This window comes from Chenopodium quinoa, unplaced genomic scaffold (assembly GCF_001683475.1).
Source record: "Chenopodium quinoa cultivar QQ74 unplaced genomic scaffold, ASM168347v1, whole genome shotgun sequence".
Lineage (NCBI taxonomy): Eukaryota > Viridiplantae > Streptophyta > Magnoliopsida > Caryophyllales > Amaranthaceae > Chenopodium > Chenopodium quinoa.
The window spans coordinates 1,361,269-1,377,782 of NW_018744821.1; the positions used below are offsets into that span (position 1 = coordinate 1,361,269).

General features: G+C 35.1%; 1 protein-coding gene across 1 annotated transcript; it reads right to left on the reverse strand.

The window, feature by feature from the left end:
• On the reverse strand, positions 1–1,925 carry LOC110704154 (3-ketoacyl-CoA synthase 4-like). The gene has a single exon (XM_021881935.1). The coding sequence runs from the start codon at positions 1,788–1,790 to the stop codon at positions 408–410; it is 1,383 nt and encodes a 460-aa protein (XP_021737627.1). The 5' UTR covers positions 1,791–1,925; the 3' UTR covers positions 1–407.
• Positions 1,926–16,514: the final 14,589 nt, after the last annotated feature.

Here is a 16,514-nt window from a genome sequence, read left to right on the forward strand (position 1 = left end):
TAACAAATCAAAATTCAATTCACGTTATTATTAGTACAAGAAGCAACTATTACAACAATTTAATTATATCTGTAATAAAGATTAGGAACCCGTTTTTCCTAGCATTAGTTGAATAGTTGCTAGTAGGTAGGATTCCTTAATAAAAATGTCTCTAGATTGGGTAAATATATAAATTTTAAATTTACACTTAATAATAAAATTGAACCATGACCCATGCACAAGAATATCTATGTTTCAGCTTACCGTATTAAACAACCTACGTATTATATTACTATATATAACCCAAACTTAAACTATAATAGAAACTCCGACTTTAATTGTGAAATCAAACTAATAACAAATCGACAATGTCGTGTTTTTATCGTGTTTAATTATAATTATATTTATAATTATAATTGCTACCCCATTTACCATGACTTAAGTGGGTACCTATCGATGCAGTCGTACCAAGGATTGTTGTGGTCATAATTTGAATCTTGTAACGCCTTCCATACCAAACTTCCAACTTTAAATCCTGTCCCAAATGCAATCATCCATACTTTATCCCCTCTTTTGATCCTTTTCTTAGCCTCAAAATAAGCCAACTCGTAAAACACTAGGCTACTCGACGTGTTACCGAATCGGTGAAGGGTCATCCTCGCCGGCTCGGTCACCACGTCGGATAGCTTTAATACCTTCCCTACTTGCTCAATTACCGCCTTGCCACCCGTGTGGATGCAAATGTGATCAAATGCTGTTGTGAAGTCGGGCACTATCGGTTTTGACTCACCTTGAGTCAACACCGAGAGTGCCACCGATTTCACGTACTGAACAAGTTGACTTACTGGGAGGACTCTTGGTGCAAGGGTGGTTAAGTGGGCCCGTAAGTTTTGACCCGCTACTCGAATTAAGTCTTTGGTAAGTGAAACTCCCGTATTGCCCTTTGAGTCTTCCTCTTGGAATGCTGCCTTGTAGGAGCTATCATCGGCCCCGTGGTGGGTCCGAAGTGAGTGATCGAGTAGGAACTTGGCTTGGCGGCGGCGATTGGGATCGTTTGTTACGATCGCCGCCGCGCAGCCAACTCGAAAGATGCAATTAGTCACCAACATTGACCTATCCTCTCCATAATACCAATTAAGACCAATATTTTCCGTGATTACAACAAGGGCATTTTTGACATTTCGCCCCGTGCCTCTTAAAATATGGGCAGCCATATCGATAGAGAGAATCCCACTCCCGCACCCCATCCCACTAAGATTGTATGCTTTTACAGTGGGGCCCATATTATAATGATTGACCAATAACGAGGCCAAAGAAGGGTCGGGTGAAAAACTTCCACAAGTAACAATAACGATATCTATATCCTTACAAGGATCAATCCCGGTTGTCGATAAAAGAATATCGACGGCCGAGAACATACCCTCCTTAGCCTCTAATAATGCAGAGTCTAAGTTCCCCTTATTAAGCCCTTGAAACATAAAAGGAGGGCCATAAGTCTCCTCTCCTAAACCCGACTTCATGTAAATAGAACGCATAAACTCAAAACTCTTATCGGAAAAACAATTAGTTTTTTTCACAAAATACTCAGCTACATCAAAAGTACACTTCCGTTCCACAGGAGGTTTGTAACAAGAATAATCGAGGAGGAGGATGGGGTACGGCTTAAAGAAAAAGTAGTAAATAGCGTAGAATAAAATTAAAGGAAAAAACACGGATAATATAGAGAATGGAGGAATATAGGATAACAACATTAGAGCTAAAAATGAGGCTTGAAGAAAAATTTGAGTGTATGTCAAGGATAGTATCTTCATTTTTATTTATTTTTTGTTTCTTATATTATTTGATATAAGAAAATATAGTATGAGTGAAAAAAATGGAAGTATTTGAAGAGAATTTATATAAATTGAGTGTATAAATTGAGAAGCATGCAAAGAGGTTGGGTAGACGTGCAATAACTACGTCTTGATTATTCGGTTTTTTTTACAGTTGGAAAAATATGTACGGCGATTAATGGCTGGCTTCAGTGCGTATCTATATATGCCGACCTTTTCGCTATTTTGGTGCAAATCTTTAATTTTCTATGTACATGAAATCAAATGGGTAACAGTATATTTGGAAATTTGGAAACATTTACGTAATTTTGCTTTGACAGAAGGGTTTACTTTATTTGAAATTTTATTAACGCCATTATTTTATTGATAAAGATAAATTGTTGTCTTAAATATATGCTTACTTGTCGTTTTATGATGTTGTTCTCATTTTTTGGAAATTTACATAAAAAGAAATACTTGTATGAATTAAGTTGAGTGAGTGGTTGTGGACCTTGTGGTTACTTTTCTAGTAGATAACTAGAGCTAGAATCTTACTATAATTAGCCCTATAGTGGACGAAATTAGCCGGTTAGGGCTTAAGGACATAAGGTAATTATATTTATTCCATTTGTTTTTAAATAAGTGATGAAGTGTCACTTGTGAGCAATTTGATCGATCATGAGTTACTGGATTGGAATGTGCAATGAACTGAACACGTATTCAATGAAGTTGTTGTTCGCAGCATCTTATATTCCCTTGAGCTCGAAAATCGGCCTTGACTCTGCTGCGTGGGCTTCTCCATTGATGGCTACTATTCTATAAAAGCCGCATATATGATAGGGAAGTCATGTAACCTTGATCTTCTCCATAAAGCATGGGTTGATATCTAGAGTCTAGAAGTTACACCGAAAGTCTATAACTTCTTGTAGCGCATCTGAACTAGAACTACCTATGCGTGCCTATCTCAAATTCAGGCACATCCGCACATGACCAAGTGTTCAAACTATCTATAGTGCTTGGGTTGTCATACTTGTCAAGAATCATTGCAACACGCTTTTTTTTTTACTATCCTTTTATTCATGATTTATAGGTGGAATAGGATTGCACGAAAATTAAATAATGTCTCTTTTGCCTTCTGGTATGTCCGTCGTTCTTGGAATTAATAGAATCCTAGTGCAAACTTGATAGGAAAAAATTTACAGGGGCACATTTTGTTAAGGAATTCATGGACTAAGAGGAATGACAAGGTGTTCAACGGCAAAGACACCTACTACCTAAAGATCATAGACCGCGTGTATCGACTTGCTACTGATTGTTGTATGTTGAAGAATAGACCTCTCAAGTAACTCTGCATGTAAGTATCCCACATTGGTTGAAGAAGAGAAAGTTAATCACTTTATAAGGCTAAGAGGATACTCCTCGTTTAGCCATATGATTTTGAGATGAAACCTCCTAGACTTGTAAAGTGGACTCTCTCTTGGTTTATGGTGCGACCCAAACCCATATTTAACATGGTATCAGATCCAAGTTCACGATATGGGGTTCTAAATGGCTAAATTCACTGGGCGAAGAGTAGGTCAATGTGAGGGGGAGTGAAGAAGCACTCTACCCCAAAAAATCACATGTGAGGGGGATCGGAGTGTTGAAGAATAGACCTCTCAAGTAACACTACATGTAAGTGTCCCATATTAGTTGAAAAAGAGAAAGTTAATCACTTTATAAGGCTAAGGGGCTACTCCTCCTATAGCTATATGGTTTTGAGATGGATTCCCCTTTAGACTTGTAAAGTGGACTCTCTCTTGGTTTGCGGATGCGGCTCAGACCCATAATTAACATTCTATCTATGCACACAAGATCTAAAGAGGAATAAAAAAAAGGTACCTGCAACAGCTCGAAGAAATGGGTTGCTCTATCTGAGGAAACTAGAAATTAATTGTGATGGCTTGTTGAATGTAGATGGGTGGGCGAGACTGACTGATTGAGTCAATGCGAAAGACTAGAAGGGTGAGGTGTTGCTCGCTGCTACTCATCGCGCTAGAGCTCATTGGCCCCCGATCGTGGCAGAGAGCAAATGTTGGACTTAATGATTTTGATGATGACACAACCTCACTTACTTACAAACTAATAAGCACTTGATTGTTTAAGTGTGTACTCAGTTGCAAAGACCAGGAGAATTAAGTGTCATGCGAAAATACCATGAGGAACAAGAAGGCCAGAAGCAGAGCTATCCATAAAGAAGAGTTCCTTTGCAGGAACTGGTGTTTCAGAAATGAAGACTTGAGAAGAGAAGGTTCCCCTCAGGTAACAAAAGTTTCAGAGAAGAAGTTTCATCAGAGAAGAGAAGTTCCTTCCAAGGAACAGGAAGCATCGAAGTAGAAGCTTCATCAGAGACATGAAGACTAATATATATTCTATATTCTAGGATTTATGTAAGTATAAGATATTAAGTTGCACTCGAAAATTATGTGTGGAATTGGTCCAAAAGATAAAATTTGTGCATGCTAGTTTTTAGGAAAACTGTTGCTTTCTAAAACGTTTATCTTTTTAAAAGGGATTTTATTTTATTTTCTGATTTTCGAAAATATCTTGTGCAAAAGGATTTTATTTATTTTTCTTATTTTCGAAAATATCTTTTGAAAAATAAAATCACCATGTTTTCCTTTTCTTGCGGCCTACTCCCCATGTTCTTCTTCAAGGTATGGCCATGCACATTAAGGAGTTTATGTTTCCTTGATTTTAGGAACATGATCGTCTTAGTGGTTTGGAGTAGTGGTGTAATGGAATTGCTGCACAAAGAGGATTTTCCAAAGCGTTTGTTGATCTATAAATAGCTATTGATTTCTGTTGGAAAAACTCACCCTTGCTCACATAAGTGTTCTAGCTTTTATTCGAGTCAAGTGTCAATTCCACACAAGTTAATTAGAGTGTTCTTAATATTCTTATACTAGAGTTTGTTTTTCTTTCGATTTGTAATTTGGGGAATGGGAAGTTTGAGTGAACTTTTGTGTATGTATGAGAAAGAGAAGTGAGAAAGAGAAGAGAAAGAGAAGAGAGAACAGAGAAGTGAGAAGAGAGAAAGAGAAGAGAAGAGTAACAAGTTGGGTGACTTGTTCCTCGGGGTTTCAAGTTCGTAGAGGAACTTGAGTTTGAGTCTTTAATTTGTAATAGGACCATTTGCCCTATTCTAGTGAAGATTCGTTTCCCAAAATCCCAAGTGGTCGTGGTTTTTCTCCTTGTTAGGGCCAAGGAGTTTTCCACGTAAAAACCTCTCTTGCATTATTTAGTTCCTTTAGTTAATCTTTCTGTTCCTTTAGCTTACTTAGTTTTAATTCCGCAAAAAGTTTGGCTAAACTCTCATACTACAATTCAACCTCCCCTTCTTGTAGTATTCTTGATTAAAACAACAACAAAGATGCTGCAATGGCGATCGGGCTAGCAAAAACCTTTGTCTTGCTGGCATTATTTTGAAATCGGATTGCCAAGTTCTCATCACTCGATTATCAAAAGCCTCGGTTTACTTCACCGATCTTGATGTAATTTTAGATGATATATTGTCTTCTTGTGTTCATTTTAGTTATGATGGCGCCATAGTGTGAAACCTGATGGGAATGTTGTTGCCCATGATTTAGCTCGTTTATTGCCGTCACTAGCGGAAAAAGTTTCATTTGTAACGGGCAAAGCTATGTCAGCTACATTAAATATATTCGTATCGGAAAATTTTTTTCCCTTTACAAATATACTTATTTATTTGTAACGATCAACGTGGTGCCCGTTACAAAAGCCTATTTTTGCCCGTTACGAATAGACTTTTTTCCACTAGCGTGCAATGTCCAAGGAGATCCCACACCTATCCGGATCATTGGTAGACTATTTTCTCTCTTTACGATGTTGAATAAGTATAGGAGAACCATTGCCCTTATGAGGTTTCTCTTTATGTTTTGATGGATAAGTTATCAATATAAGGCACCCATTGCGTGTTTTCAAAAAAAGAAATACAGTGCATGCAATATTATACAAAGTACACTGATAAAATTCATGTGTGTGACTAATTCATCTAAAAGGTTAGGTTGATAATTTTTAGTACTTTATCATCAATAACCAATTCATTTTTTCTCAGCATACTAAGGGGTCGTTTGGTTCACACGGGGTAAACGGAATGGAATGAACAAAGGAAATTAAAGAGAATGGAATGAAACCCTTTCTTTATGCTATGTTGTTTGTTTTCAAACAAAATCAAAGGCATGGGAATGAGGGGTTGTGCATTGGTGGTAGTGACTTCTCCAACCACTCAACCACCCAACCACCACCTCACCGCTCGTTGTCGTACCTCCTCCACCATCGCCGCCCGTCACCACACCTTCCCCACCTCTCGCCGCCCGGAAAACCACCTTCCCCTGCCCACGAAAACCTTCCCCCCGCCCACGAAAAACCCTAGAAACCCATCCTCGTCCCCTTAAAACCGCCAGCCGTCACCTCCCTTACCCTCGAAACCCTAGCCGCTAGGGTTTCGAGGGTAAGGGAGGTGACGGCCGGCAGTTTTAAGGGGATGAGGATGGGTTTTCGTGGGTGAGTTAAGTTTTTCCAGGAAGGGAGAATTCTTTAGAGGAAGGTGCGACGAGTTTTGATTTGGAGATGGGAAGGTGCGGCACCGAGGATTGGGCGAGCTCCGGCGACACCCGACGAGGACTAGGCGAGCTACGTCGAGGTGGTTGTGCGGTGGGGGTAAGTGGGTGGTAGGCGTGTCGCGTACCTATCAAAAATAACCTAACAGACCAATACTAATGTAGACTGGCAAGTAAGGGTCGGATCCCAAGAGACTAAGGTTCAAAAATAATTAAATAGACTCGAATTTCTACTAAGCAATAATTAAGGATCTAAAATTTAGGAAAAATTCAAAAATAAACTAATTAAGATGATTAAACCAAGCAAATAAAAACATCCAAAATCTAGCTTCACCACAACTATTATCGATGCAATTGTAATTCTACCCTTAAAATACGATTTCAATTGAACGGGGAAAAGTAAACCCTAATAAATACCAAGGATCTCTCTCGAGTATCAATGGCTTCCCTAACATACAATCAATCCTATTCTCATGGTATCATGCATATTAGAGACATTAAACACATTACTCTCACTTCCCAATTATCAAACCCAACTACTCTCGTGTTGAGAATCAAACCCTAAATTGATTTACTCAAATCCGTTTATACTCAACTCTCGCTGTGATAAAAACAATGGAATAATCGCAATACTATAGTTACGTCTAACCTAGCATTGGCATAATCACAATCAATTTAGCAATTCAATTGTTAAAGTTGTCAAAGAATTTAAAGATTTAATTCATGCATCAACAATAATAGGGCTACACTAGATCTTGAATTAAAGAATCTACTCACACATGATTAAAGAAACAAAAACAATAATAAATAATGAAAACATAATTAAATAACAAAGGATGAAAAATAAATATCAAATCTTGAATAAAATTGAAAGTAGAAAGCTTGAATCTTGAATTACAAAACTTAGAAAAATAAATGGAGAACTAGTTCTTAATGAGAGAATAAAAATAATATAAGGCTTAATGAATAATCCTAAAAAAAAACAAGGCTAAAAAGTATTTATAAAAGCCTAAAAAGATAAGAAAATCGGCTAAGCCTTGGTGCACAAGAATCCCAGGGCACGGACGTGCCTAGTGTGAGGCACAGACGTGCCTCTCTAAAAATAAAAACGCTGCTGAGTCTGTCTTCCAGGCACGGACGTGCCTGGTGATGGGCACGGACGTGCCTGCTCTGCTGCGCGTATCACTCATCTTAAATCAGTCATAACTTCATATCCAGAGCCCCGTTTGAGGCGTGTAATATATTGTTGGAAAGGTCTTCAAGTCTACTTTCCAATGCAATTTGAATCACTCCATTATCATTTGTATACCAAAATTTATGAGCATAATAGTGAACATATGTCATATTTGTCAAGTATTTCATCAACGTTTTGCTTCATTTTCACTCAAGTTCGTCTCGAACACATGATTTAATATTCGTGGGCCTCGGCATAGCTTCGTGACTTCGTAAAATCTCCAAATTAGCTCCGTTAATCCTGAAATACATCAAAAACTACGAAACTAACCATAAAAGCATCGACTCATCGAAATAAACCAAATTACACCAAAACGGACTCAAATACTCACTAAACTAACAAAACTAACTAAAAATAAGCCAAATAATATACACAAAACAAGACATATCAGTGGGTAAGGTAGTGGCTGGTGTGTGTAGTGGTGGCTTAGGAAAGGGAATGGAAAAGGCTAGGGGGGGGGTGGGGAATCAAGATAGAAGGATTTTGGGTAAAGTAAAAAATAAAAATGGGTAAAGGGAATGAAAAAAATGACAAACAAACAGCAACAAAGGGAATGAGACATATTCATTCCCTTTCCCTTTGATTATTAACCCCAACCAAACGGCCCCTAAATGATTTCCTCATCCTAATTTATACTCGTATAACCCGTTTCTTTTTGCACAAGATTTCACGAATGTGAAACATAATTACAGAAGCGAAGAAAAATAGTGGATCAAGTAGTGAGTGCGAGACCCAATGCAACTTAGATTGAGAAAAAACCAACGATAAACAATTTCTTAAGAGAAAATGAGACAAGTAAAATACCATAAACGAACAAGTAAATTGTAATAAATGAATCAAGTTATTAAGTAATATTCCCTCCTTTTTTAAATACTTGCTCCATTTCTATTTTTTATACTATTTATTTGTCATACTTTGACTAATGTTTGTGATTTATACATAAAAAAAAATATAGTCTTGTGGGTACTTGTTGGAATCATCTCAATGAATAGATTATTAATTTTCAATTGTTAGAATTTTATACTTATTGATAATTAAAGATATTAGTTATCAAAGATTAGCATCGACATGCGTATTCAAGAGAAATGGAGCAAGTATTTAAAAACGGAGTGAGTATAAAATTACAAGTATTTTTTTTTTTTGAGGGGAAGATTACAAGTATATACTCCACAACTAATATATACGGAGTAATTAAATGTCTCATACACCAGAAAACTATACGTCTTTGTGTTGCACCAAATCTATACCTTAGTGAGCAACGACAAAAGCTTCATACCATGAATTCCATGTGTTAAAAGTAACGTTGTCATGTATATATGCTGAAGCACTTATTAAAAGTGGGGATTGTTATGGCATTGCCATACCCATTTGACCATTTCCAACTAAATTCGATCTCTATTTGCCCATTATTTTCTAACAATAATATAATGTACAAATGGTGGATACAAACCCTAATACCCATATATGCACCATACCAATCTGGAAGACACTAACTACGAAGTTACCATTTCAAAATCAAATGTATATTCATTCGGCCCCATTCAAATACATCCACCCATATATATTTGCCAATTGCCACCATTCATATTGCAAATGAGGCGGTTCTTAATTTCAAATGCGCACCTCAATAATTATGGTGATTTATTGTTGACCCTCGCTGACTAACATTTTAAAAAGCCTTTTGATACTTAGGCTTTGTAATATAACACATGCCAGACCGAAAAGGGTACACATAGACACCTTAAAATCTTATATGATACTCTCTTTATTTCTGAATAATTAATTGACATAATCTAACTTGACACACATGTCAATGCACTAGTTTGATCATCGATATACGTCGTATATTAGTAAATTTTAGCAAAAAATTATCAAAAAAATTGATATTATGAAACTTTATATTAATACCTATTTAACATTATATTTTATGATTAAATTTATTTTACATATGCTACTAAAAAAAATTGGTCAAAGCTATTAAATAAATGCTAAATAGTGTAAAAAAAGTTAAACATGTGATTATTTAAGAGCGGAGGGAGTAAAGTACTGAAAATTAAGTCATCTTAAATGATTAGAATTATTTATGACAACGACAATAGCGACTACACTAATAATACTTTAATTCATATTTTTAAGAGGTTAACTAGTGAGTGTCTTTGGTGATGTCCCGAGTAATTTTTGTAATATTTGTCTAAATAATTTTTTGATGCAATAATGTTATAAGTAACTCTTTGATATTTTCAACAAACCCCATTATAATGTAGGAATGAAAAAATAAATATAGTTTATTGAAGAATAAATCTCAAGTATCACTATATGTAAGTGTTCCACATTGGTTGAAAAATAGAGAGTTAATCGCTTTACAAGGCTAAGAGACTACTCCACCAATTATTATGTTTTAGGATGGAACCTCCTTTGGTTTTGTGAAGTAGACTCTCTCTCTTGATTTGCGGGTGCGGTCCAAACCCGTATTTAACATGATATCATAGCCATACCTACGATATAGGACCCTAAATGGCTAAAGTTCACTAGGCCAAGAGTAGGTAGGTCCATGTGAAGGGAAGTAAAAAAACACTCTAGCCCAAAAAATCACATGAGACAAAGTTAAAAAGGGACCTTACATGTGAGGGGGAGTGTTGAAGAATAGACATTTCAAGTATCACCACATTTAAGTTTCCCATATTCGTTAAAGAAAAGAGAGTTAATCATTTATAAGGCTAAGTGATACTCCTTTTATTGCCATATGGTTTTGGAATGGAACCTCATTTGATCTGGTGAATTGGATTATCTCTCTTGATTTACGGGTGCGGCCCAAACTCATTTAACAATAACTTATGTTAATATAATTTTGATGAAAAATTAGAATAAGAGACGAAGTTTATAATACTCGTTTGTTATTATTGTAAATGTATTGGAAGTCTAGCTACTTATTTAAATCTTGTAAAGAAACATTTTAAGACTTTATGGAAACATTAATTAAAAACATTGATTATATTGAAATAATGGTCAAGTTTTCACATTTCATTTCAAAGGTCACATGTTTGATACTCTGTAACAGAATGTTGACATACATGACATATAGACGTTCATAGGATATCATTTTAATTATTTATTAGTATAGATAGATTTGAATACCTGATAGGATGTCGTACATCTGTCAAAAATAAATTCCTAACAAAACTAATTAACAATATAATAGATTAAGTAGGGTCGAATCCACAGAGTGCCAGAGTGATGGTTATTCAATCTAATTTCTAAGGAATTGGAGAAACTAAATTATGTCACGAAATTGGGATACAAATATAGTTAAATTAAAATAAGAAAAAAAAACAATTAATAAAAAGACCTAGGGCTATGTTTCACTGTGTTTATACTTTTAAACCTATCAAATATCAATAACAATTCAATCAATTGATGGTCTAGAGCAATTATTAAGCCTACAATCGGATCTTAATGCTCTCAATTCAAAATATGTAGTTTTGGTCGCTAACATAATCAGGATTGTTAATTGTATGTAAGTCTCTAAAAGTAAGATAATTCGATTCAAACTATTATTAACGATAATTAATCAAACAATAGATCGGGTTGCAATATTAACAATAAAACACTATCAATTAGAGAAATTAATAATTAAAATATCAATAATATCAATCAAGATTCTTATATAAACATGGATTCCCAGACCCTAGAAATAAACTACACTAGCATGAAATAAACAATTAAAACTAGATATAAGTAATAAAATATAATTAAAAGCAAGAAATAGAAATAAAATACCTCCATAAATTGAAAAAAAATAAACCCATGAATCATTCATGGAAAAGTCCATGGAGATGCCATGAGAAACTAGGGTTCAACAGAAAACTACAACGGACGTAATTACGACATAAAAGGTATAAGAGGAAATAATATTCCTTGAGTATTTATATTATTCTAAACTAATCTTAAGATAATAAAATAAAAAATAGCAACTACATAAGTGGTGATATGTTTGGTTGTCAATTTAAAGGAGTCATAATTGAAGAAGATTGTTGCGACGATGGGAAGACGAGCCTTGAAAATGAGGCCTATTGCTGGGCTTGGGAACCAGCGGCCTCTGGGGTATGTCATATTTTGAGTTCCAGGAAGCATATGGGGGAGTAACCTATTTATGGAAAGCTACTCAAGTCTAGTTTCCAACGTAGTTCGTATCGCTTCAATCAAATCTATAAAACCCAAGTTATGATCAAAAGAGTGAGAAAAGAATATTTTTATACTTTGTAAACCATCGTTATTCTCAAATTCAACTTCAAAAGGTGCATAGCGACTCTTGTGAAAGCTATTTTCATTTTTGCATGCTTATAAATCTCCACCTAAGCTCCTACCACTACGTGAAAAAACGTAATTGGCACCGGTTCAAAACCCCTCGTGTAGGGGGTGCCAATAACTAGCATGAAAGCCACCGGTTCAAAATGCTTATAAATTACTAATTTTTTTTGTCTTTTTTCAAGTAACAATTAAATAAACTAAGATAAATAACAACATCACAATTAAATCGACGAATTTCAATCAGTATAATCCAAATTTTACAATATATAATAAAAAAAAATACAATCAATTACAACATATAAATAAATCAAAAAATTTACAATATACTCAGAAATAAAAAAAATTACAACAAAAATAATAAAAAAACCCATACACATCTAAATCAATATTCTTAAATCTTAATTCTTCAATTTAAAATCTAAATCAATGTACCTGTACCAATTAAAACAAAAAAAAATCGATTAATATTAAAAAGCTTCGAAAACAAACAAAAAAAAAACAGAAATTCAATCCTTAAATTCAAACCCAGAAAAAAAAGCAGGAATTCAAACCCAGAAAAAAAACTAGAAATTCATTATTATGTTCAAATCGAATTGAAACCCAGAAAAATAAAAAAACAAACTAAAAATCGAAAAAAAAATATCAAAATGAAATCCAGAAAAAAAAAATCAAAATGAAACCCAAAAAAAAAAACAACCCCAAAATCAAAATTGAAAAAAAATTTAACCCATAAAAAAAATAAACTCAGAAATCCAAAAAAAAAATCGAAAAAAATAAACCCAGAAAAAATAAACCCAAAAAAATAATAAACCCAATAATCGAAATAGAAAAAAAAAACCAACCCAGAAAAAACATCAACACCAAAATCGAAATTGAAAAAAAAATTGACCCGAAAAAAAAATAAACCTAAAAATCCGAAAAAAATAAAAATCGAAAAAAAATAAACCCAGAAAAAAAAAACCCAATAATCGAAATCGAAAAAAATAAACTCAGAAAAAAAATAAACCAAGAAATCGAAAAAAAAAAGAAAATAAAAAAAAAACCCAATTAAAATCGAATTGAAATGGAAAAAAAACCAGAAAAAAACCCCTAGAAATCACGAAAGTAAAAAAAAAAAATAATAAACCCCAAATTAAAAATGCATGCATTAACCCAGAAAAATCGAATTTAAAGCCAAAATCAAATCCAAAAAAACACCCAAAAAACACATGCAAGAACCCAGAAAATTCGATTATTAAACCCAAAATCAAACCCTAAAATATCAAACCCATCTTGATTAATTCGGTCTTGATGGTGGTCTTGGGTGTTGGACTTGGTGGTGATGTTGGTGGTCGTCTTCGTTGGTGTTTAGGGGAACAAGAGGTTTTTTTTAGGGAGAGGAGAGAGAAGAGAGAAGAGAGGAGAGGATATCAGGAGAGAGAAAGGAGGGAGGCCGAGTATGAGGGTGAGGGTAGGGTTAGGGGAATATAAGGTTGTTTTTTTTTTAAAAAAAAAAAAAGGTTTTGGCACCGGTTCGGTTCAAACCGGTGGGAAAAATGGTTTTTCCCACCGATTTGAACCGAACCGGTGCCAAAAACCTCTTCTAAAAAACCCGCCTACTTTAAACCATGTTTTTGCCACCAAGGCGGTGCCATTCTCATTTTTTCACGTAGTGTACAAACATATATCTTTCATTGAGAAACCTTGATTTATCGACGTGTTGTCCTTTCATTGTTCAATTCGTCTAAAAAAACCACCCCAAAAGCGTTCAAATAATTAAGGAAACTACCTGAAACATTGGAAAGACAAACGAAGCCCTTCTCTCTTCTCTCACATGAAAAAAAGAAAAACTAGTCTAAAAAGCATTAGAATACGGGTTGCCTCCCGCAAAGCCATGGTTTATCTAGGTCCCGCAAGATGTTCATACCAAGTACAAGAATTAGGATCCTTGACCTAACGCTTGGTCGGGTGGTTTCTCACCCGGTCGAGCGGTGTTTAGGCCACAACGCGGTTTCCTGACATACCCTGTGGGACGCCAATTCATTTTATTTGGTGGATCCTCCTTGACTTGGATTGGGGGCTCTTCGATGCTACGCACTAAAGATCCCTCTTCGATCGAGGGTTGCTTCAAATTGTTACTGCATTGTGGAACACTCATCGTAGGCTCAATTTCCACGACTTGCTTGATTGATTCCACCTTTTCATCCTCAAAGCCAAGACCGACAGTGTAGAGGGCTCTTTCTATTGCATCAACTTCCTTCCGCCATTTGTCTATCTCATCTGAAAAGGATGCAACGCAAGATACCGCATCCAAGGGATCTTTTACAAAAGCTTGGGGCTTGTTAGAATAATTATGAACCACATTAACACTAAATCACTTTTCCTCTGTCATGGGGCTTTTAGGGGTATTATTAAGATTAAAAATAATTTTATCGTCCCCTACTGATTGTGTTAATTTGCCACATCGCACATCTATAATTGCTCCTGCAGTGTTAAGGAATGGTCTACCCAAAATAATTGGGGTTTGCATATCCTCAGCCATATCAAGAACAACAAAATCAACAGGTATATAGAATTTACCTACTCTAACAGGAACATCCTCCAAAACACCTAAGGGGTATTTAATAGAACGGTCGACCATTTGTAGAGTAATATTGGTAGTTTTTAATTCACCCATATTTAACTTAGAACACACAGACAATGGCATAACACTAACGCTAGCACCCAAATCACACAATGACATTATCAATCATTAGAGTGCCAATATGACAAGGGATAGAAAAACTACCCGGATCTTTTAAATTAGGTTGAGATTTATTTTGAAGTACGGCACTACACTCTGCAGTGAAAGCTACTGTCTCCACCTCACTAGTAGACCTTTTTCTGGATTATTCTACTGTGTCATTCTTCAAAAAAGGATACCATAACATGCGGATGTGGCATGTTATGGTTGGTCAATTTTTCCTTTATTTTAAAAGGCCAAAATGTACAATACATATATGTATAATTGGAAATACATGTATATTTTGTAAAGAATACATAATTATAGTATTTGAAAATCTATTTTTATTTTTTTAAATCATCCAGAAAAATAAATTATATAATTAAAATTTAGAAAATCAAATATTCATCATCGTTCTTGATTGTTCATTATCATTCTTCATTTGTGATCTTAATTAAGCATCCCCAATATCTTGCATTCCGATCAACAAGTCGTTCAAAGATCGGATTTTTATTGGGTTTTCAAATCTGAATGTTTAATTCGTATACAATTTTCGGCTTTAGGGTTCGATAATTCTAATTTATGTAAAAATCAGGTTGTTTGTCTCTCTTGTGCGAATATAGAATTATAGGAAATTAGAGTGCAGGGGTAAAGGTACAGAACCCGACGGCTTTAATTTTTTGCGCACATAGGTCAGGCGAAGGTTCACGGCGGCAGCTCAACGATTTGGTGAGTTTTGAAGCGATTTCAGGCGTATTTAAAATTGGGATCGATTTTGGTCATTTCAAGAAGGTTTCAGGCGAATTTATTGGGAATGTCTGGTTCAGTTTTCAGGCGGTTTTCAGCCAATATTTCTGGCAGCTGTTCTTCTTCTCCGGTAGCAAATCCATGATTATCCATCATTCTGGTTGTTCGCTGGCTAGCTATTTCGTATGTTTTTTATGCAAGGGGTGTTGAGAATACATTAACACTGTTTGGGAGTGGGTGGAAGAATGAAGAACATTGATGAGAATACATTAACTGAGAATGGGTGGAATAAGAAGAACGAACATTGATGAATATGATGATGAACAATTTTAATTTTGTGTTTTATTTTTTTAAAATAATTGTGATATAAAAAAACAATACATGTATTAAAAAGAATACATGATATAGATACAATTTTAATATATTATGGACATTAAAAAATAATTCAAAATGAAAATAAAAATACTAAATAAAGGCCAATCAGATTTTGCCAAGTCAGCATTTTGTGGTGTCATTTTAAAGAATGACATTGTAGAATTTTCACCTTTTTCTTGTCAGTATTTCCTTCATAAATTTTGCATATGCAGGAATTTGTGTAATTAATTCAGTGAAGGGAACTGTTACCTGCAAATCTTTTACCATCTCCAGAAACTTACCAAACTGCTTATCCAAATTTGTTTTCAAGTGACGATTGGGGAACGGAAGTTTGATAGCTGGCTTTGGAGTGTTATTTCTCTTATTTGGAGTGGCCACCTTCCCTGGAGTCGTACCCTGCAATGTAAAATTAGATATATTAGTACTATGCTTTAGCCCTGTAGGGCTATTAGCTACATTGTCAGGTTTAACGGAATCAAGATTAGCATTATTTATTAAAATAGGTTCATCATCTCTAGGCATAGGGGCCCCTTCATAGTTTGAACCACTCCTTAGAGTAATTGCATAAGCTTGATCTGTAGGCCTGGTGGGCTGTGCTGGTAGGGCTCCATGTTGACGGGCTTGTAGAGTAGCGGAAAGTTACGCAATTTGATTATCTACAATTTTATTGTGTGCTAGGATCGAATCAATTTGGGCATCTCTACTCTCCATGTGTTTCTGCATATTAACAAGCATCG

Bases quoted from the DNA above. Each gene is read 5' to 3' on its own strand.
- LOC110704154 (XM_021881935.1), bottom strand. From the start codon at position 1,790: ATGAAGATACTATCCTTGACATACACTCAAATTTTTCTTCAAGCCTCA.